This window comes from Phragmites australis, chromosome 10, assembly GCF_958298935.1.
Source record: "Phragmites australis chromosome 10, lpPhrAust1.1, whole genome shotgun sequence".
In the NCBI taxonomy this organism is placed as follows: Eukaryota; Viridiplantae; Streptophyta; class Magnoliopsida; order Poales; family Poaceae; genus Phragmites; species Phragmites australis.
Window position 1 is genome coordinate 29,763,106 of NC_084930.1, and position 21,682 is coordinate 29,784,787.

Below are 21,682 nucleotides of genomic sequence, written 5' to 3' on the forward strand. Positions count from 1 at the left end.
TGATGAAGGATACATGAATTACAAGGAAAATTGATTTGACCCAACATGGGGGTAGCATTGAACTATTCCCGCTGTCAAGCACTCATGTTACTTCTCAAAGAAAGCATCCAAGTTACACCAGTGAAGAGAGGCTACAACAAAACTTAGGCAACTCGTTGAATTAATACAAAAAAGGAAAAAATCAGACAGCTCCTAACTATGTGATGAGATCTAAAATATTATTCGGTATTCGGTGAAAAGAATCGTGACCTTCACTAATTTTTGTATTAACCTGAATATTCATAGAATTTATAGTGCTTGATGTCACCCCCACAGCCCAAACATAGTGCAGCTCCGAAGCCTTAGCTCACAGCCTTGCTCAGTATCAGGTGAATCAGTAGAAGGATGCCAACTCCGATCATGAAATTTTGACCCGTCATATTTTCTCCTACTAGCTCCCACCTGTAAAAATCCTGTTTAAAATTTCATCTTTATTACTACCAGAAGATACAGGATGTAATTCAAAACAACAAGAGTCATATTTTTTACTACCAGATGATAAACGCTACAATACATAATAACAAAGGTCAACAAAGCTGCGCCACAGAAGAATTTTGGCATGCGCAGCAAGTGCCGGAATAAGATAAAGCCACAACATTTATCATAACCCGTCTTCTGGTTCCTATGATGGTCAAGGATATCTAGTCGAAATAATTGCAGGTTTATTTGGTCGTTGGTGACATTTGACCACACTAATGCCGAAAATTTCCAAACCTATGCCCTCCGCAGTGTGACACAGTAGTGTACCAACTCAGGAAAGCCAACCAGATAGTTAACACCAGTGGACTCAGCTCTATCTATCGAAAAGAAGTTCAATGTAGGTATGTGATTTACAAAGAAGTTCAATGTAGGTATGTGATTTACATTTGATCGGATGTAAATGAAAAAGAAATTATAAATGACAATGTAAAACAGCAGACAAGGTACATAAAAGTTTTTCCATAAGGGCACACAGTAGTTCTAGAGGTCCGATTGAAGAATAGCTCAAATGGTGAAATGGAGTGATGGACTGAATGTATCACAAGAAAGAGGGACAAAATTAGCCCAGCAAGATTATCAGCTTCGTGCAGAGATCATACAATAGAAAGTAACTTAGTTTGTTGGGATCAAACATAATAGAAATGAAAGAAAACAATGTCCGATAGCAGGTCCTACTCTATGGTTCACTGAACTATGTAATTTGAAAGAATACAACTCCCCTTTTCCATTTGCGTGTTGGGGTGGGTGGGATTGGGTTGTTGATTTCTTGCTGTTATGTGAGTGCATGTGTGTTATGCGCGTGCATGCAAGTGTATGGGTGAGTGAACTTACCAGTTTCCTTTTGCATAAGAGTTCTGTTCCTCTACTGAAAATTCTTCCAACAGTGCACGCTGCTGTTCAGTAACCACCCTGCAGAATAAAGTTGTGCATGGCATAAATCAAATTGAAGAGCAAGTACTGATGAATTATGATTTACCATAAACCAAACACAATGGCAACACACTAGTATAAGGCCCTTGAATCAACCAAATTGACTTTTTATTTATCATGAACAAAAAAAAAACAGAAGTAGTACTAAGGCCATTGAATGATAAAAGGTTCGCTTAGCATAAACCAAACTGAAGATTGAAGACCTGATGAAGAAATTGCCAAGAAAACATATGATATTCATAGTAACAGGCCCTACAAATGCCAACCTTTCTTTAGGTGCCAAGCTCAATTCTATTACTAGGCCCGATATGGCAATATTTACACAATGTTAATCTCATTACTTTTGGTGGTGACAAGTATAGCATGATCTTTTCAATGAAATGCGAGGTGACAAGTAATCAGTCAGCAACTAACATAACTTTACTTCAAGGACAAACAAGTATCAAAGGAATTGGAACACCGCAACAGTTTGATGTACAGAGAGGAAAGCTGTAGCATGCTGGCAAAAAGGTATGAAAAGGACAAGAAGCTTACGAGGGAAAATGGATTCGGAATCGGACATATTGGTCCCCAAAGTATCCTGCCAGGTTTTGCAATCCTGATAATTATGATCCTTAGCACTTTGTGAGGAAAATTCTGTTGAAATAAATATTTAACTGCACACGTTACCTTTTCCCCTTAAAACAAGAACTTGCCCTGGTTGGATTCCTTTGGGTATCTAAATAAATTCCACTAGATGTCAATTAGGTAAAGAAAATATGGATGGGGCAATAGATATTGCCTAATACTTAATAGCCCATCTACTGAACAGGTACATGGAGGCATGCTTCCTATTGATGAGGGGTAATTGGGATAACTAGATCGCCTCGTCTAGCGGGCTCTGATCTTTACTTTGTTTATTTCTTGCTTGCCACAATACACAGTTATTGCCAACTAATCAACTATATATAGTCGGCCAACTAAAGAGTCCCAATCCTAATCCAACTAACTATTAAACCGAATCCAACTCTATCTCCTAGCTGATTCTATCTCTAAACAAATCAAATCCTAAATTACCAAACTTATCTCCTAATTAAAAAGGTAACATATCTCCAAACTTGATCTCATGCTCTATTGCGCCTATATTCCATAGCATTTCCCTCCTCGCCATGAAACAGCTCATCCTCAAGCTGTGGTGGTGGCCATGGCTGCAACCCATGGAAGCCCCATGCTGATGAAAGTTTTATGTTCTTGGAAGGTTCCTTGTAGTTCTTGAACACACCCACATTGTGAAGGATGGAGACGATATCATCCTTGTTTCTCAGCATAGTCACCGTTGTAGCAGTTAAGGACAACTGGATTAAGAGTGAAACATTTGTCACCAGCAATGCAATTGACAGTGGAGCAGAAGTAGCAGGTGGTTGTTTGATGACCAGTGACGCCACAGATGGAAGCAGTGTTGCCTCCTACTTTGCCTCTATCTCCATGCATGTGAAGGCAAGAATTGGTAGCACTATGGTAGACTCTGGATGTGTGGCCATGAGAGCAGATGGTAGTGCTTTAGCTAGCACTAGTAGCGTTGAAGTGCCCATTGGGATAGATGGAGGCAGCAAGTCACTTCATTGGTGCTGAAATTTTTCGCCCATTTATGTTGACGAGCCTTTGCTTCAACCTTCGCCAAAACTTTATCCATCATCTTGACAAGAAGTTCTATGGTGTAGGCATCATCACCCATGATGAGGGGTGCAGGCTGACTGTTGATTTGAGGATCTGGCAGCTGAAACAGAGCAGCAACGGCAGTACAAGGAAATACATTGAAATTGTGGTGGTTGCAGTAGTAATTTAATGATCGACGGCGTGGGCAGAAGTTATGTAGCGGCAGCGGCATGGAGCTGGGCTAGTGGAGTAGGATGGTGGTAGTGGCATGGAGGAGCAAAATCTAGCAGCGGTGGCGCAATGGCAAGGTGTGGTGCAGCAGCAGTGGCGGTTGCTGTAGATGGAAACCGAACAGCAGCGGTGGTGGTGGCAGCGTGAGGAGCGGTGGTGGTGGCAGCGTGAGGAGCGGCGGCGGCGGCGTGGAGGAGGGCGTGCGGTGGCAGGATCGGAGGCGGTGTGGTGCAGCGTGGAAGACAAGCATAGGAACAGGACTCGTGATACAGAATATTGAGGGGTAACTGGGATAACTAGATCGTCTCGTCTAGCGGGCTCTGATCTTTACTTTGTTTATTTCTTGCTTGCCCTAATACATAATTATTGCCAATTATATATAGTCGACCAACTAAAGTCACAATCCTAATCCAACTAACTATTAAACCAAATCCAACTTTATCTCCTAGATGTTTCTATCTCTAAACAAATCAAATCCTAAATTACCCAACTTATCTCCTAATTAAAAAGGTAACATATCTCCTAACTTGATCTCATGCTCTATTGCGCCTATATTCCATAACACTTCCATAAAGATACGATCAATTTATTGCTAGGCATTTTTAAATGGAAATAGGCTCCATTCGTATAGTATGCATTCGTACACAAAGGTAGACCACCTAACTCTAACAAGATAAATAGCTAATACAATATTGAAGAGTCTAGTATTTTGCTAGTGGCAGTACATGCATGTCCTTTTTCACCAAGAATAGTTACCTTCATTTCTGTTTTCCCATCTAAAGTAGGTACTTCAACTTTTCCGCCAAGCATTGCCTGCAGGATTCAGAAAAGGAAAATAGCATCAAATCCATCACAAGCAACAATTAAAAGCACAAATTCAAATCTTTCACAGAAACGTTAACAAATACAAACCAGCTCTAAAATAGTAACAGCCTATAATAAAGATAATGATGTTCCCTAAGTTCTAATAAACTATCACTTCTGAATGTGCTGCCTCTCCAGGCTGATCCATCCAACATCCCTTAAAGGTTTTTTTACTGACTGGACTAAATTTGGGTTGGCGTATAAATTAGAATAATGGTAAATGAACTATATAAAGGATAAGGAAGTTACATAATTTAACACCGGGAAAAGATGACCGAGACTGAGAGTGACATATAGCGTAGTTTTTCAATGTCCAGATGTTTACATCACAAAAGAGAAAACTAGAAGGAGAGCAGAAGCAATTACCTGTGTGAAGCTTATCCTTTTCTCTACATGGATGTCAGCACCATCTCGAGAAAACACCGGATCACTTGCTACCTACGATATACATGGTTGACAGGCGAATCAGAAGATGAATTGTTTGATATAGCAGCGCTTATAGTGCAATAATATTATAGAACATATAAGTTCATAACACCTGAAGCTGATAGCTTCTTGGCCATTCATAACACAGCATCATAGAATACTACGAATCCATTAGTCAGTAGTTAACTCAAAGAACACTACTTGTTGGGCCTTCCCAAATAATGGTGGTGTATTGGCTATGGTCTTAATCTTACATGGTTGTGAGATTCAAACACAGTGGCGCCTTACACAGAGACATCAGGCCTGGTGGCAAACTGCAGAAATCCTGTACATTAAGGAGTCCATAATATTTTGGTCGCAAATCTTTCAACAATAATATGTTTGGATCTGTGGGAACATGGGGATGATCTAGTTTGTGGTAAACTGATGCTCCAAGCAGTATTGACCGAAAACTTTTTGATGAGGCATTTCTAGACATTGACATTAAATAAAAGTCAATGTGCTGGAGGCATGACACTAGGCACACCTAACAATGTTGGCACTGAAGGCATGGCTTTCCAGTAGAATGTGAACAACTCTTAGTTTTTGTGGATACATAATTTCCAGTAAAATCACGATACCCTATGTCATTGGTCATAGAGAAATGCAAGACTTCCAAGTCCTAATGATTGACCCAGCTCATACATAATATTCTGAATGTTATAGGCATATCAATTCGGAACTAGTCTTACTTCCATCCCTACAAGAATAAATGGTGTATGTACAGTTCACAAGCACAATCAATCGAAATTGTTGACATGCCTTGTTCTGACACGCCCTAGTAAGTCAAAGATCAAGAGAAGATTTCGTGAGAGAAAAACTTTGTTTTTCTATCATCCCTGATTGGCACTACAGAAATATTGACATAACCGTCAAATATGACAGCTATATCTCTGACAATAGTTAACTAAATTTGGGATATATGTCAATATCAGAATTCACTGAACTTATAGGTTGATATATATGTATAAAAAATCATGCATGAATATGCATGCTCACTTTAAGTTTGATGTACAGGCTTCCAGGTCGGGCACCAAGTCCACCACTATCTCCAGCTTCCAGAACATGAATTGTATCACCAGAATCAATTCCTATGTTGCAGAAAACAAGAAATATCTTCAATAAGTCACAATATTACAATACAAATTGTACCGTCACAGTGTAACTAATAAGTTATTCAGGCAACATGCTCTAGTTGCAAAGAGGAGGCCAAAAACAGCCTCAGCATGTTGCACCTAGGTTTTGACAGGTAAGCGTTAGCTCAACAATGTATGGCTATATACAATAGTACAATACAATGGAGGAAGTACAAATATGACTCTTTCCGCAATTGGAATATAGTATAACTGCAAGGGATGTAGTTCTAAAACAGTCATTAGCTCAACAATGTATGGCTATATACAATAGTACAATACAATGGAGGAAGTACAAATATGACTCTTTCCGCAATTGGAATATAGTATAACTGCAAGGGACGTAGTTCTAAAACAGTCTAAAATTATGAGCATGTACGCATTTCTGGAAAAAGAAGCAAACTGACAAAAGAAAATTGACAGTGTGCAGCACCTGCTGGAATAGTCACATTTACATATTTCATACCATCTACCACCCCTGAACCTTTGCATGTCAAGCAATAATCCTGTGAAAATCATAATAAATGAGATAGGGAAAAGGCTCAATTAATCTTAATGTTACTTGCAGGACCATTACCTTAATTACTTTCCCAACACCTCTGCAAGAATTACAAATGGATGTGAATGGGTACATAGTGACCTGCATAAACCACCAGTGAAGTTCCAAAGTATATGCAATGTACCATAAGTATCTGCAAGGAACCTTGGAAAATAAGAGTAAATACTTACTCTTCCTAAACCTTTACATGAGGGACAAACATATCTCTTTGCATTTGCTAAGTAACCTCTCCCATCTAACAGCAAAAGAGAATCAGGGTTTTTCTTAAAAAAAAATACATGGGCTAAATCAGGATGATCGTCATATGCACAAGCAAGATGGCAGCTTTATGTAGAAAATTTATAGCCTTCTTGGCATTAATTGATTTCAATGTTGCAGACTTCAGCAAGTCATCTTTCACCTGCATTTCAAGTCTCATCTAAGTGTCCAAAGTTTGCCAACCTTATTTTCTCACATAGGTATGATTTAAAATTGGTTACGGCTGGTATATGGAAGTATCAGTCTACACAACTCCATGTTAGTTTATATAGAGTGCTTCACTGAAACAACTAGCGTCCAGAACTTCCTTTGGAAAGATTATGAGAGAACAAAAGACATGAATAGTATTAAAAATGGCATCTTCATGACATCATGCGACAAAAAAAGATAAATGAACACCAGGACAATCTAATGGACTATGATCTACCCATTTGCTTGATGGGAAGAGCTAATTGAACTAATGGTGTCTCTGAAACAGGTGGCTATCAACAGACGAACTATCCTGAGAAATGAAATGTCCAAACAAATAAAACAAAAGTTCAGGAAAAGACATAAAAAATAATGCACCAGACAGTTGAAAGTTCAATTTTTTGTTCAGAAAAATGATATATACATAAGTGCCTACTAACAGCATGAGCACAAAGATTTCAAACTTGAGTCAACAGATCCACATATAAAAGCCAAGTGTGATAAATAACTGCACCCGAGCAAAAAGTTCCAGCATAAAAGCTTACTCACCACATGAATTGCAAACGTTTTTTGCACTAAAGGACACTTGCTTCATGCATCCGTTAGCAGCTTCTCTAAAAGATAGATTCACCTCTGCCTACTTAAGTCAATAGATAAGTTCAACAAGACATGACAACGACTAAAGAAAAATGGTGCTTAAAAAATGAAAGCGGAAAAGACCTAGGAATGAACCTCGATATCATGTCCATGCATATTTACGTCATGCTGGAAAACCTAAAAACAAAGATAATCAGTGGCAATCCATAGTCTGTAGTGAATGACGATGGAAGGAAATGTATGGGGAAAGACCGGGAATTACCTCAGAGAATATTTTATAGAATTTACTAGAGAAAGGACCATCATTCTGTCTGTAGAATTCTGTGAAAGGGTCACGGTTCTGATTGTTGGATCCTGAGAATGAATCCTTTGAGGACCCATCAAACTCCCCCCTTGACCCTCTAGAAAATAGCTGCAATATTACAACATAGCATAAACTTCTACCAGATTACAAAACAAATCACTCCGTTCAAATGGCGTGAAATAAACCAAGCCATTTCCTTAAAAGGGGGTAAGAAAAGGAAACCAAACCAGGAACCAGGAAATATTACCATGTCATATTGCTCTCTCTTTGAAGGATCCCGTAACGTCTGGACTTCAAAATTAGCATAACATGGCAGTGTTAATTTTGGGATAATAATTAAAACATTAACAAGTGAAACACAAATTGTAACATACTTGCCTCGTATGCATCTCTTATTTCCTGAAACATCCTTTTTGCAGCAGTATTGCCTTTATTTGTGTCTTGATGGTACTTTTTTGCAAGCTACACACATTTTTTTTTTTTGGTTTAGAAGCAGAAAATGTAAATGATTCAATGAAGAAAGAAAACTATCTGAATCATACCATTTGCATTTTTTTCAGAGACAAGGGAGAATATTGCTAACACACATTTTTGAAGATCGATTCCCATAACATAGAACCTAAGTTACAAGCAAATCTGACTTCCACGTTCGCTGTTCAACATATCTGCGTAATCTCATCCTAATTCCATTTGTTCCAAAAATTTAAACATATATCTTTAAAGGTCATACTACATCAATACTGTCTATAAAACAACAAAAATAGGGTTTCCAGTTGCTGCACGGATTGTTGGTGTGATCAGCAACATCACACCTGGAAACATTTCATGATGAAGCTACACACCAACAAGTTGAGAATCACCCATGAAGTTTCTTCAAAAGTTAGCAGCATCACACGTGATGATATGAAAAATACATCACGAACAAGCCTCAGAATGTCTCAAGATTAGCTAAACTGTTATGATACTCACAGAACGATAAGTATTCTTGATGTCATCCTGCGATGCATCCTTAGGAACACCAAGAATCTTGTAATAGTCTTTGTCTATCGAACAACGGTGACCTAGCACAAGCACCCAGAAATGTTTAATTGCCCTTTGTGATTGCAAAAGTAATGATGGAAAGAAGATTAATATAAACCGAGCATAGTAACCTGTAGCATGAAAGAACCTGTTCAGTACAAATGATGTAAACATGAATCGTCCATAGCACCTATCACCAATATAAATGCCAGTAGAGCTGCAAGCCGTGTTCTCTAGATGCAAACAAAAACAACAAATAAAGATAAGGAACAGAGAAAATTTGAAAAACAAAAAATGAAATCTAAGATAAATAGATAATATAGCCAAGCTTTAGAAATGATAGTAGCCAGTAAATGGATATGTTTGATCTAAATGTACATCTAACCACTGCAGATAGCAACAATTATTTTGGTACCTGTAGCATATAATATTCTTCTCCAATGATATCGTACACACAGAAACAAATCCAGTATAGAGTGAGCAGTTGTTCTCATCCCCATCCATTTTCCAGGAATGCATGTGCGCATGAATCGGCTATGCTGATAATCTAAATTTGTGTAAACTAAAATAATCCTTAATATTCTATTCAAACAGGAAATGGATTTTAATGTGTTGCTTCTACAAGTCTAGTTTGAATAGAAATCTAAATTGATTCATATGATAAAAAAAGGTGATGCTATACTTCAGACGCCTGAAAACGGACGTAGTCCCATAATTCACAGGTCAATGGGGTCAAGAAACAAGATCGACGAACACAGTACGCTACTTTCGAAAGATTTTGACAAGATGGGGACCAGATTGTTCCCGCGTTCCCGAAACGGGGAGGACGTTCCCGGGACAAGGAACGCGGCATGGTTCCACATTCCCGGTGATTAAAAATGAACCAAATCCCAGTTGACAAACGTAGTTTGTCCGGTTTCCCTTGTATGGTCCATCTTCTTTCTTCATCCTCTGAACCGAATGCACTGTGTTTTGTCTTCCACGGGACAAAGCGTGAGACTCCCCCGCCCCGCCAGCCTCCACCGTCTCCGGCGGCCGGATCCACACCCGCCTCCCCCACCGCGCTAACCCGGCTCCGCCGGGCCATATCCTTGCCTCCCCACCACCGGCACCGCCCACCTGCAGTCCTCCGCCACCCACGGACGGCGGCGTCCCCGCCACCTCACCACCCGGGCGCCATGCTGCTGACCTCCCTCTAAGCCCGGCAGCACATAAATCCCCGCCAGGAAGCCCTAACCCCGCTGTTGTCACTGTGTTCACACAGTTGCCTGAAGAACAGCGCAAATTCAGACGCCTGAACTCTAGGAAACAGGAACAAAATGTCACAGTACCCAAAAAAGAGAGAAAATAGCATTGTGAAAACGAAATTAAAAAGCCTATATCTTATAAAATGAACGATTTCTAAGCGCTAGTCACCAATATTCACCCTCAAGTCCAAATTATCAACGCTATTAACAGTAGAGTTCTATCAGGAACAGCAAAATATTTTGCAAAACAGCGACACGAGATCAAGAAGAACACATCAAATGGAAGGAGGATTACGTGTATTCTGTGGAATCCATGTGCTCCTCTGCGCAGCCACCTGCAAGTAAAGCCCCGAACGGAGTGAACAACTTGCACGCCGCAAAAACCCAGACCAGAAGGGGGAAATGGTCAAGGCGGAAAATGCAGGCGAGCTCGCCTCACCTCGCCTGGGCGGAGCGCGAGAGACCTCGACGCGAGCCGGAGCCACCCGAACCGGTCCATAGACGGCGGCGGACTACGGCGCGGGCCGCGGCGGCAGCGGCGGGCAATGGAGAGAGGCCGGATCGGACGGTGGAGGCTCAAGCCCTCTGGAGCGTACGGGAGAGAGGGCCCTGGCTGCTGAACCGAGAGGAGCACGAGACCAGCGTGGGGTTCTAGAAGATTCCAGAAGCGTATCGGGTTCCCGTCGAGGCAGGAGCAGCACGAGAAGGGATCGTGGATTGGAAGAGAAGAACGGAAAGGGAATGATTCTGGCCTTCTGGGGTTCAGTGGAAAGTGGGCTGCGGCAAGGCTTCAGACATTGTGATGGGCCTTCAACTTCGTTTAAGACAGAGTCGTGGGCTTGATGGGCAACTATTTTATGGGCTCAGCAATCCTTCGCCCCGCGGGATTTCACATGAAACAGTTTTACGGGAAGCAGGTTGAAAAAGGGTCGAATATTTCCCCACCGTGGTTCGGATAGTATTTCGACGCAAAAAAAAAAAGGGTCGAATATTTCCCCACCGTGGTTCCGATAGTATTTCGACGCACAAAATTAGATGTTTGGGAAAAAAATTAGAAGTTAGCATCCGATATTTTATCGGATTTGGATATAGAGACATGTATTTGTCCGATATTAGAAGCTTGGGAATGAGATAAGATATATCGGAAGACTAGAATGATTATCCGAGTTTGCCTTGAAAAGATTGTAATTTTCTCGTAACGAGTCAGATGAAGATAATCTTTATATAAAAAAAAAGTTCATTTGAAGTCATTAATAAGTCTAAATAATTTATAGAAGCTTCAACTAAGCATATTGAGCACTTGTAATATCTTCGGTTTCACTCCAACATCACTCCTTCTATGGAAGTATATTACTAATTTGCCTGTTGGACATCTAATACAGTTGAGTTTTGGACTTGTAAAATAGTTGAACAATCATAACATATATGATATATATGGTTGTTGCTTTTATTCAATATCCAAATAAATATTTATCACTTATGTTGTCTGCATCCAACTCGTCACATATTCGTTCTGTATTTATAACCGAGACTATCCACATCTGTGTCAATATACGACACTATACATGTTTAACTCTGACTCCAAGAAAAAAATATGGGTTAGGATCAAGGATATTTGTTTGTATTCGTTACGATTACACCTATCAAAAATATCTTTTGGTGTGCCACCATTTCCCTATAGAAGGATCTCACATACTGGCTCCTCCACCCACCATGTGGCATGCATACAGTCTTTTGTTGCCTCCTACACCGTGAGGCATGTTGCCATCATCGATCGATTTAGGGTTAGGGTTTATAATGGGGAGGTCTCCTCTCCTTTGGCTATAGAAGTCAAGAGGTAGGTTGGCCTGTAGTGGCAACAGGCGGTGGGTGGGGTGACGAGGCGGGAGGGGCGCCATCGAACGCAGCAGCGGAGAGCAAGGTTGAGGTGGGGTGTCACAGTCAGTTTGGTGAGGCACGGGTGAGGTGGAGCAATTAGTGTCGAAGGATGGTGGACGGAGCAACAAGGAGGGAAGAGCTCGTGTTTGGCCATATGCGGTGGAAGCGGCTGGTGGTAGCGAGCAAGGCTATTGTGCATATGGGTTCTTTGTGGGTGGTGAGCTATGTGATGGAGGCGGCAGAGGGGAGGAGAAAGATGAACGTCGTATTGCCACACTTAATGTGGAGAGCACGAGCTATGGATTTAGGCTGCAGAGACGTTCCTCCCAGTAGTGCCTCTAACAATTTAAGACAACTTTGTGATAAATGAGCTATTTTTATGTTAATAGTCTATGCCCCGTTTGGATTGCAGAATTTTTATTGGAATCGGTTCAACTCTCAAAGACTCTCATGGGATTCCCGCGTGCCAAATATCAATTTTAACTTATTTTGGTTTGGTTCTGTTTTCCGGTTTCAGCATAAAATCCCCCCACTCCCACTGTTCCGGAATCGGCCGGCCAGACTTGTAGCTAAGTTCCGCATTTCCAGCCCAGATCAAAGTTCCACATGATGTGCGTGAAATACACTCTCTACACTACCTTGCCATGGAGATTAAAAGCATCATGTACGTGCTTCTGGCTGGTTTGTCAGCTAAACTGTCCACAAGTTGTTGCAATTGCAACAGAGTGTCTGTTCGAAAAGGATGCCGGAGCAGTTATTTACTCCGTTGATGTTCTTCAATGCGAAACGCATGCATGCTGGGAAGGGATATCTGCTACTGTGCTACGGTACCCAGGATCTCATTGTTGCTATTTCTAGTTTATGTTTTTAAGATAAGTAATGTGCTGAGAAGCTAGAAAATTATTGTAAAATCTAAAAATAGTTTTCCAATAAAACCAAAAATATAACTTTTTAAAAAAAGTCAGAAAAAAAACTCAAACAAATAGACCCATAGCAGAGAAGTAATGTCACACACTGTTGCCGCTCTTGCCGCTCTCGTCCGATCATCTGTCTTGACTAGAGAAGCACGTGTTTCAGAATTGTAGTTGTCGGAGATTGAACACTTCAATCAATTTCTCTAGAAGGTGCATTGCTCTGGGCTCTTGGGAGTCGATGAGATCTTGCTGAATGCGACTGCTCTTCTAGAGAGATGTTGACTTCAAAGTCCAAATCTTACTAGACGATGTAGTATTGTATTGCCAGGTCAAAACTACTTACATTACATGTAGTTTCTGTTCTAAATTAGAGAACTTAGAAAGGAGCAGTTTAGGATTACATGGATTAACGCAAGGTGCATGGCTCTTATCTTTTTCCATGAGGCACGAGACACTGTGACATTGTGATTACCTGATGCGGCGCCATTTCTCTTGCCGTATTTGCACACTGGGTTACAGGCATCGCCAAAACGCCAACTGACAGACTGACGAGCCTTCATCAGCGTGTTAGAGCATCCTAATCATATTTCCTTTATTTTATTCTCTTTCTAATTCCACTCTCCATTCTTATTCTCTTTGTCTTATCTTGTTTTTAATAGCTTCTTTTCAAAGAAATTCGTGAAAGAATTCGAAGAATGTATAGGATTTAATGATACAATGTTCTATAAATAGTAATGTTAATTATAGTGTTTAATTTTTGACGTAAGACTATTGTTTACCATCTTATAAATTATTGTTCACCTTTAACTTTACAGTGAAATCACAGGATTTAGATCACATCACGCCACCAACGAGATTGTGATATCGGGTTAATGATTTATGTCGTTTTGACGCTTGCTCCGTGTAGTAAGAGCACCATATTTATTCAGTTTGTGGCTTTTTATAGGAAAAATTAGGGTATGTTTTATAAACAAATGGTTTTTATATGAATCGATATATTTTTACGGATTTGGGGAAAATTTCCTTTATCTCAACCTGAAATGGAGTCCATATCTTTCAGTCCTATGTGATCTTGGTTTCTTGCACAACTTCGCCACCATCCATCTGCCTGGATAAACAATGAACCAGCGTGCAGGAAAAACCACAAGAATCAGCCAACACTTCGTGATTCCTAGAATACTTTCTATCAGCTTACCCAACTGCAGCTCCATTTTTTTCAACGGCTAAGAAAAAAAAATGAATCTTGAACGCTTCTAGTCACCTATCTTACAGACTTAAAACATAGCACGTGATGTAACCAGATAGAAATACCCTCCCCTCCGGAAAGTAATAGTACGAGGTTTAGTCTTATGTATTTATGGTATGAGCTTAATTTATACTGTGATATATGATAATTTATTTACATTTTGTTTCTTTTCATAATTTTTCTCTTGCTTTATCATAAATTTTATAGTAATTTTTATGATATACCACACTATGAATTAAATCCGAACCATATGGATTATTTTCCCTCCCCTCTCCCAACAAAAAACAAGTAGTACTAGATAGAAAAAGAAAATTGGGAGATTATTTTCCCTCCCCTCCCCCAACCGAAAATAAAATAGTACTAGATACAAAGAGAAAAATAAGAAAAGAAACCATTTCTAAATGAACGGAATTATTTCAGCGGTGCGTTCCCATCTGCGGCCGCGCTGCTTCGTTGAGGAGGATCACATGGCGCGATGGGGACCGAGAAGCGGTAAGTCTCGAGCAGCTCGTCTCAACTCTCAACCTCTGCGTATTGATACGCGCGCGCGTGCCGTGTCCGTGCGACGTGCGTTTGCCGTTTCAACGTATGGGGGAGCACGTGGACACTGGACAGGACAGCACATGCGTGTTGCGACGCGAATCCCACTTGCCACGCTCAAACTTGCCGGGCGATCGCCTTCTCCTCGTCGTCCGTCTCGCTGTCGCCGGCCGCGGCGCCAACTCTCGCGCACGAGGCCGCACCGCCTGCCCCGCCGCCGAGGCAGTCGAAGCGCACGCTTCCCTTGGCTGAGGTCACGGAGCAGTCCGCCGCGACGATGGCCGTCTTTTCACGCTTGGCTCTCGTGGCCGCCGTGGGCGGCGTGGACCCTTCGACGGCCTCCGCGTCTGGCACCCGCCTCGAACCGGCCGCCCAGAACGGCACCCTCGAGGAGAACGTCCGCGCGATGAACGACGGCCACTGATCCGACCGCCCGAGCCGCGCGCTCCTGGCGCCGCCACCGCGGCCATCCCGTGCCCCCGTGCGGCGCAGGCTCTCCTCGCCCGCGGCGGCGATCATTCTACTGCGCACGTGCTCCGGCAGACGCAGCGTGAACCGCTCGAGGTCACCATCCAGCCGCGCGGCGAGGGAGTGGCCTGTAGAGTGCGACCGCGGGACGAGTGGCCGCCCCGACCGGGACCGCAACGCGCGGCGCTGGCTCCCGATCCGCTCCAGTTCCATCGCCTCCCTCCTCCTCTCCTCATCCTCCTCGGCGCCATCCCGGCTCACAACGATGGCTACCTGATCCTCCTCCTGCTGCTGCTCCCCTGCCACCTCGCCAGAGCTGCTCGCTCCAGCCGCGGCGATCTCCTCGGGGTCGAGGCTGCACCGGCAGACAGGGCAGGTGACGTGGCCGGCGAGCCACTCCCCGATGCAGTCCGGGTGGAAGGCGTGGCTGCACCTGGGCAGGATTTGGAGCTCCTCGTCGTCCTCGAACTCGCTGAGGCAGACCGCGCACTCGAGGGAGGCGTCCTTGCCGCCGACCCGGAGCTCCCTCGCCTCGGCGTACCTCATGGTGGGGAACGACGCGACCACGGCGGGGTCGAGCCCGCGCTGCTGCTCGCCCTGCTGCTGCTGCCGCCGCCGTGACAGCGCGAGCAGCGCGGCGACCGGGATGGCGGGGCCGGCCGAGGAGCCGCCCCGGCCGCACCGGCGCATGTACACAGAGAAGAAGCCGACGAAGAAGAAGGCGGCAATGAGCACCACGAGGAGCACGACCATGGGCGTGCTGAAGCCGGGCGGCTGGGTCGGCACGTACCCGCCTCCGCGGCCGCCATCGTTATCCTTGTCCCGTGATGGGTTCGGCTGCGCGGCCGCTGGCGCGAGCAGGAGCAGGAGGAGCAGCAGAGGGAGCGCGGAGAGCAGCGGCGCCGCGTGGTGGCGAGGCCACGGCATCTGGTGGTGGTGGCTGGGCTGCGTTTCTTGGACGAAGTCGCGCGCGGGGCGCGTAGGTGCATATAAATGGGTGGAGCGCGGGGAGGAAACGGTGGGCGGAGACCGGTTGATATGCAAATTTCTGTATCATAATAGGAACAATAAATAAGAATTATAACTACAATATTTAAGAGAAACACAGTTAAATGATTTTAAATTTAAGATATTTGTTAACTAATTAGTAGACACAATAATTAGGTTTATTTTGTATCACAAAACATATGTTACTATACTTCTTATTTATATTTTAGTTGAGGCAATATATATAATATATATTATCATATCAAACTTATTATCAGATGAGTTAATGACTGTTAATATTTTTTGACGTGCCCTCTATTGTTCGATCCTGGCTAAGTCCTAGTGTCATTATGAAATAAGGACCATCTGCCTTCACCGTTTATCACAGACAAATAAAATTAGACTCATATGTTAGTGACGAAATCACGATGATATTAAAGTAAATATTAAAGTAAAGATCCCGATCTATCGTTGTGACGTCTTGTGGGATATGAGCATGGCATGTCAGGTTTGACGGGTTCGAGCTTCGGCACCAGGGGATTTGGCGTCCGGGACTGTCCAGATGTCCAGAGTCGGTCGCACACTCGTACCGATGCATGGTTCTTGGACTCTTGACCGGTGTTGCCTTGCACGGCTGGATGGATTTATCTTTCACGCGTGACCGCGCTCGCCCGAAGTCACGAACGATGGGCTTGTCGCGGCATGCAGGCTATTGAGGTGCACGGTCACGCGTGAGCGGAGGCAAGGGGAGGCTCAGGTGGGGCGTGGAGGCCCAATGTACTTTCTTTTTTATATAAAAATGTGTGCTAGAGTTTTTGTTCAATTTTTTTTGCTGATACTTTTATGCTGAAAATTTTTGTTCAAAAAAGTTTGTGTTAAAAATTTTGTTAAAAAAGTTTGTGCTGGAATTTTATTCTAAACTTTTCTCAAAACCAAGTCACGGTCTACATAAATTTTTTTTCTTGATAACTTTTTCTTCGTAACTTTTTCTCGATAATTTTTCTAAAACTATTTGCTTGGTAACTTTTTTCTCAAAACTTTTTTCATCAACTTCTCTCTCAAAACTTTTGAACCAGACAAGTTTTTTTTGGAAAACTTTCCAAAAAGAAAAATTACAGGAGGATAAAACTTTCCAAAAAAGAAAGTTTTTTTGCTACTAGAAAAGTTGCTCCTTCCGCTCTGAGCGCGCGCGAATTATGCATGCTCCACGGGGTAGAAATCCAAAAATAGGCAACAAACGTTATCATATTTGAGAAAATAGATAATATATCGGCGTATTTGCAAATCCAACATTTGTATTCGACACCTCAAACACCAAAAATCAATTCCAGTACCTGAGGCACCGAAAATGATGACCTCAGCTTGTATTCCGCACATGAGGTGCCGAATACAGTGCCCGTATTCGGCACCTCAGGTGCTGAAAACTTCATGTATTTGATATCTAAGGTGCCTAATATGGTGCACAATGTCGTATCCGGTACCTGAGGTGCTGAATACAGGTCGATTCGTCACGTCTTCTGGGAATGCATAACGCAAAAGAGGAGCATTCGAATCAATGGAAAAAAAGATAAGTAGGGTGAGCACATAGAAAATTACGAACTTGAATGTGGGATAAATACTGGTCAAGCAACATCAATATCGTTCTTACCTCCTAGAGAAACCTAGAACAGAAGGATAATTGACTAGTTTGCACACCCTGAGATACGTTTGACGTTGCTCGTGCAAAATTGTCCTAATGTCCTCAGTTGTTATATGCTGGAGCGGAGTGGTTAATGTAGAACAAAATGATCTTTCATAATATTTGGCCATATCTTGGATTAGGTTGTTCTCCTTGAAGGGATCATCATTTTCTTCACGCACAACCTGTAAGGAGACATTAAGTGCTATATGGATCGTTGTAGGTGTCTATAGAAAGCTTGTACTCGAAGATCCCGCCATAGATTTATTAATCCTTTACTGCAATATTATGGCTCTGCACCAAAGCACAAATCCCTAATTATAACAAAGCTTAATAAATAACTAACAAATAAAGTTATGTGTCAGAATTATTTGACAAACATTACATAAAATAAATATAATTTAATTAACAATATAGTGAATAATACATAATATGAATGACTACCACAATAAAATCAATAATACATATGTCATTAACAAATACAAGTGCACCAAACAACTACACTAGCAATTCAACGACGATGATGTCACACGTAATCCTCAGAAGTGTATGCGTCTGGTGGTGTGTGAAAGGGGATCTGATGTCGCCTAGAGGGGGTTGAGTAGGCGTATCCTAATTTTTTTTTACAAAATAAATATGGTGGTTTAGCAATATACGGACAGACAACATATTTTCCCAGAACCTCCATAGATATACGGAGGTTCCGTAGAAATATGCAGATACTCTAGAGATTTCAGGGAAAACTTAAGCAGATGCTTATACAATTCAACATGGATCAAATCTACGAATTACCCAGCACCAATGAATGTATTCCAACCTATCTCACCAAGTACCTGTAGCTAAAACTTCACAAGAAATTAGATCGAGCAATATACATAAATAGAGAGCAAGAACTCAAGAACAAGAAGCAAGGGAGGAGACATGTGATTTATTTCCCGAAGTTCAGACACCTCCACTAGAGGTTCTTATGTCTGCATTGAGGGGTTCGGTCACCTTGAGTCGGGTCTCTCTCAACCATTTTTCTCTCCAAGCTCGGTCACTCTTGAGCTTGGTTTCCACTCTTGTTTTCTTTCCTTGCGGAGGCGAAATCGAAGCATTCACAAACTTTCCTGCGGTACACTACAATCTTGGGTGCTCGTCGGTGATGCCTATGCGCCTAGGATCTAAAAGCTCAAAGAGTAACAAACGCGACGACGAACTTCTTGCCGATGAACTCGAGTGCTCAATATGGGATTTAGCTCACTTGCACTCAATCTTTCAATTTCTCTACCCAACTCATTTTTCTTCTCAAATCTCACATTAGAATGGAGTAGGAAGAGCACAAATGGCTTTGGCTTTGAGGTATTTCATGGAGGCACCAGCAACAACCAAAGGAGGGGGTGAGGGGGTATAAATACCCAACCCCTAAAAATTAGCCGTTACACCTGAGACTATGCGGAGTCTTCGCAAAAATTTACAGACCCTCTGAACTTTAACACAAGAAGCCGTTGTTTTTTGTAAAAAAAAAAACTAGCTGTTAGACCTGAAATTTGTGGACCTTGCACAAAAATGCGGACTCTCCACAAAAAGGTGTGGAGTCTCTGCAGTTTAACAAAATAGCCCATGTCAACGAAGAGAAAACATCATACTTTTGATCCCGAAATCCAATTTCGATGATTTCAGACTATATGGAAAGCTTATTCAGAGGACTATATATCCCAATAGAATTCATGATATTAAATCCATAGGATAAAACTAGGAACTCTCCGAAACCCAATTCGGCTACTTTCACACTTTCGCCACCGGGCTCATAAAGCAAACTCTCATTTTGGATTTGGTTAGAAACTCTTGAGTAATGAGACACGTCAAGCTGTTTAATGTTGCATCCCTTTTAATAGTGCGACATATCTATACTCAATTTCAAAGATAAAACACATTTGAACCATTTTGAGCCTTTGAATACCTTCAAGTACCGCTTCTTTCCTTCAAACTTTAGAGGGTTGCCAACTTTTATATCGTCATCACTCCATCTCTTCTTGATTCTTTATGTGATTAATGTGAATCACTCGTAGCTTCTCATAGACTCACATGGTATCGGCGCAAAGCCTTCACTCGCTCTTCATCACCGCCTTGGTCATTCAGTGCCAAATCATTTGCTTGCCCTTCACCACCAAATGGTCCATCGCAGCCGAGGCTTGTTAGCGCTTCACCCTCTTGCCATAGAAAACTATTTTGTATCCGATATCTTCAATAAATTCACTTTATCATATATAGAGTCCAATCTTGTTCTTCACTTTTGGCATATATGATTTTAATTCAACTTATATCTTGTTATGGATCCTAAACTCAACTCACTCTCAAACATAAAGCACGTGGGGTAGTCCATAAACTCAATTGACAATGGCATACATTTAGTTATTTATTTCCATAAGTAACTTAGCATTCACACTTATCACCAATCTTCAATGAGCTTTTCTTTCTTCTTGTGAGCATCACTAAGATCTCAATAACTTTGATGCAATTCTTTGAACTTATGGCATTTCTCAACTAATCAATGCTTCATCATTTATACATTTTCTATAGAATAACATAATAACAATTATCAATATAATTATTAGTCCATATGTATTATCATTGACTTACCCGAGTATCACTTAGAGCTTATTCATCTTGATGCATATATCTTCTCCATGCATCACCTGTGGAACAACCTACTAACAATTATCAACAACAATGTTAGTCATGTGTATTATTATTAATTACCAAAACCACACCTAGGGGTTAGAAGCACTTTCAATCTCCTCCATATTAGTAATTGATGACAATCTCACTAGATAGTTATATTTGAAAAAAAATTAAAGTTCTAAGTATACATTTAATCCGAAGATAAATATATACAAAGAACAAGTTTTGGAAACATCAAATGTTACAAAGATATTTGAGATTACCAAAACTAGTTTTACTAGCATCAAACACTACAAAGGTTTTTATATTAAGTAAAAACCAATATGTATATGGTAAACTCCCTCACAATCTATGCATGTGTGAATAAATCTTGAATATTATTGCATATATTGTCTATCTCAAATTTTAGGTAAAATTTCCAATATAAATATGAAGCAAGCATGACAAAGTATGTATGAAAATAAATATGCTCAAGCAAAGAAAAAACTTTTCAAAAAAGGTTTGCATGGTTTTACTTTTGAAGCTCCCAAAATGACATCCTCTCTATAAACATAAGAGATTACAAATTCTCCCCCATAAGCAAAAGTTCTCCTCCATAAGCAAAACCCTCTTACAAAATATAACATATGATCCAAATTTCCCCCCAATTGACATCAATGCCAAAATGAAATCATCAAAACTAATTCTTCCCTAATTGACATAAAATTGGTAATAATTATGGAGGACTTGCTAAAAGGAGAAATTCTCTTCAAAACACATTAGCTCTATCCCACAAAAGGAATCATCGAAAGCTAGTGCATGACCATGTATAGTGTAAAATCCTTATGATATGTGCATTTCTTATAATTTGAGTGAACTCAAACGCACTTATCCAAATATGACTCATGTGAGGAGATTATGATATACAATGGGTCAAAGGGGTTCAAAGAGGTGCCAAATGAGATTTCGAAAAGAAATACCAATTAAAATATATCAAATGCAATAGCATAGATATCAATTAAAATTTCAAAGAATATCAATTGTATACCCATTGAAAGAGATACCAATTGAAAACAATATCAATTGAAACAAATTCAATCGAAGGAAAGTCAAGCATGAGTTCAAAATAAATATCTAAAACATATCAATTGGATACCGCACTTATATTTTGGATTAAGCTTCAAGTTGAACATAGCAAAATAGTTAACATTATAACGAATATATCGTTTATCACAAAGTGTTTAAATATCTCATAAGCTTACATGTTCAATAAAACCATTTAAAACAAACTAAAAACCTTAAACAGAAGATTTTGCAAATTTTATTAATATTGCATATAGGAGCAACTCAAACATTTGATATGAAATCTTTTTGCAT

At 41.2% G+C, this 21,682-nt stretch overlaps 2 protein-coding genes across 5 annotated transcripts; both read right to left on the reverse strand.

Annotated features, from left to right (window-relative positions):
* On the reverse strand, nt 1–10,709 carry LOC133930633 (chaperone protein dnaJ 1, mitochondrial-like). 4 transcript variants are annotated; one of them, XM_062377315.1, is made up of 19 exons: nt 10,391–10,709; nt 10,247–10,286; nt 8,836–8,928; nt 8,654–8,745; nt 8,063–8,146; nt 7,932–7,970; nt 7,643–7,792; nt 7,516–7,557; nt 7,333–7,420; nt 6,507–6,571; nt 6,355–6,417; nt 6,211–6,283; nt 5,644–5,735; nt 4,546–4,617; nt 4,072–4,128; nt 2,119–2,167; nt 1,984–2,047; nt 1,351–1,428; nt 1–441 (listed from the first exon to the last, which is right to left on the reverse strand). In XM_062377315.1, exons 1-19 carry the CDS (start codon nt 10,448–10,450, stop codon nt 342–344), a joined length of 1,401 nt encoding a protein of 466 aa, XP_062233299.1. In that variant the 5' UTR covers nt 10,451–10,709; the 3' UTR covers nt 1–341. The 4 variants fall into 4 exon arrangements, with proteins under 4 accessions (XP_062233299.1, XP_062233302.1, XP_062233301.1 ...); XM_062377318.1 differs by lacking the exon at nt 10,391–10,709 and having other exon boundaries at nt 8,227–8,745; nt 8,853–8,937; nt 10,247–10,288; XM_062377317.1 differs by lacking the exon at nt 10,391–10,709 and having other exon boundaries at nt 7,932–7,975; nt 8,059–8,146; nt 8,227–8,745; nt 8,853–8,937; nt 10,247–10,288.
* A 3,581-nt stretch (nt 10,710–14,290) lies between these two features.
* LOC133930635 (RING-H2 finger protein ATL32-like) lies at nt 14,291–16,008 on the reverse strand. The gene has a single exon (XM_062377320.1). It carries the CDS (start codon nt 15,922–15,924, stop codon nt 14,647–14,649), a length of 1,278 nt encoding a protein of 425 aa, XP_062233304.1. The 5' UTR covers nt 15,925–16,008; the 3' UTR covers nt 14,291–14,646.
* Between the last annotated feature and the right edge of the window lie 5,674 nt (nt 16,009–21,682).

Coding starts and splice junctions, on each gene's coding strand:
- LOC133930633 (XM_062377315.1), bottom strand. CDS start 10,450: ATGGACCGGTTCGGGTGGCTCCGGCTCGCGTCGAGGTCTCTCGCGCTC. Junction 7,421..7,515: donor TGCATGGACATGATATCGAG/GTTCATTCCTAG, acceptor TGACTTAAGTAG/GCAGAGGTGAATCTATCTTT. Junction 5,736..6,210: donor AAATGTGACTATTCCAGCAG/GTGCTGCACACT, acceptor TCTGCAACATAG/GAATTGATTCTGGTGATACA.
- LOC133930635 (XM_062377320.1), bottom strand. CDS start 15,924: ATGCCGTGGCCTCGCCACCACGCGGCGCCGCTGCTCTCCGCGCTCCCT.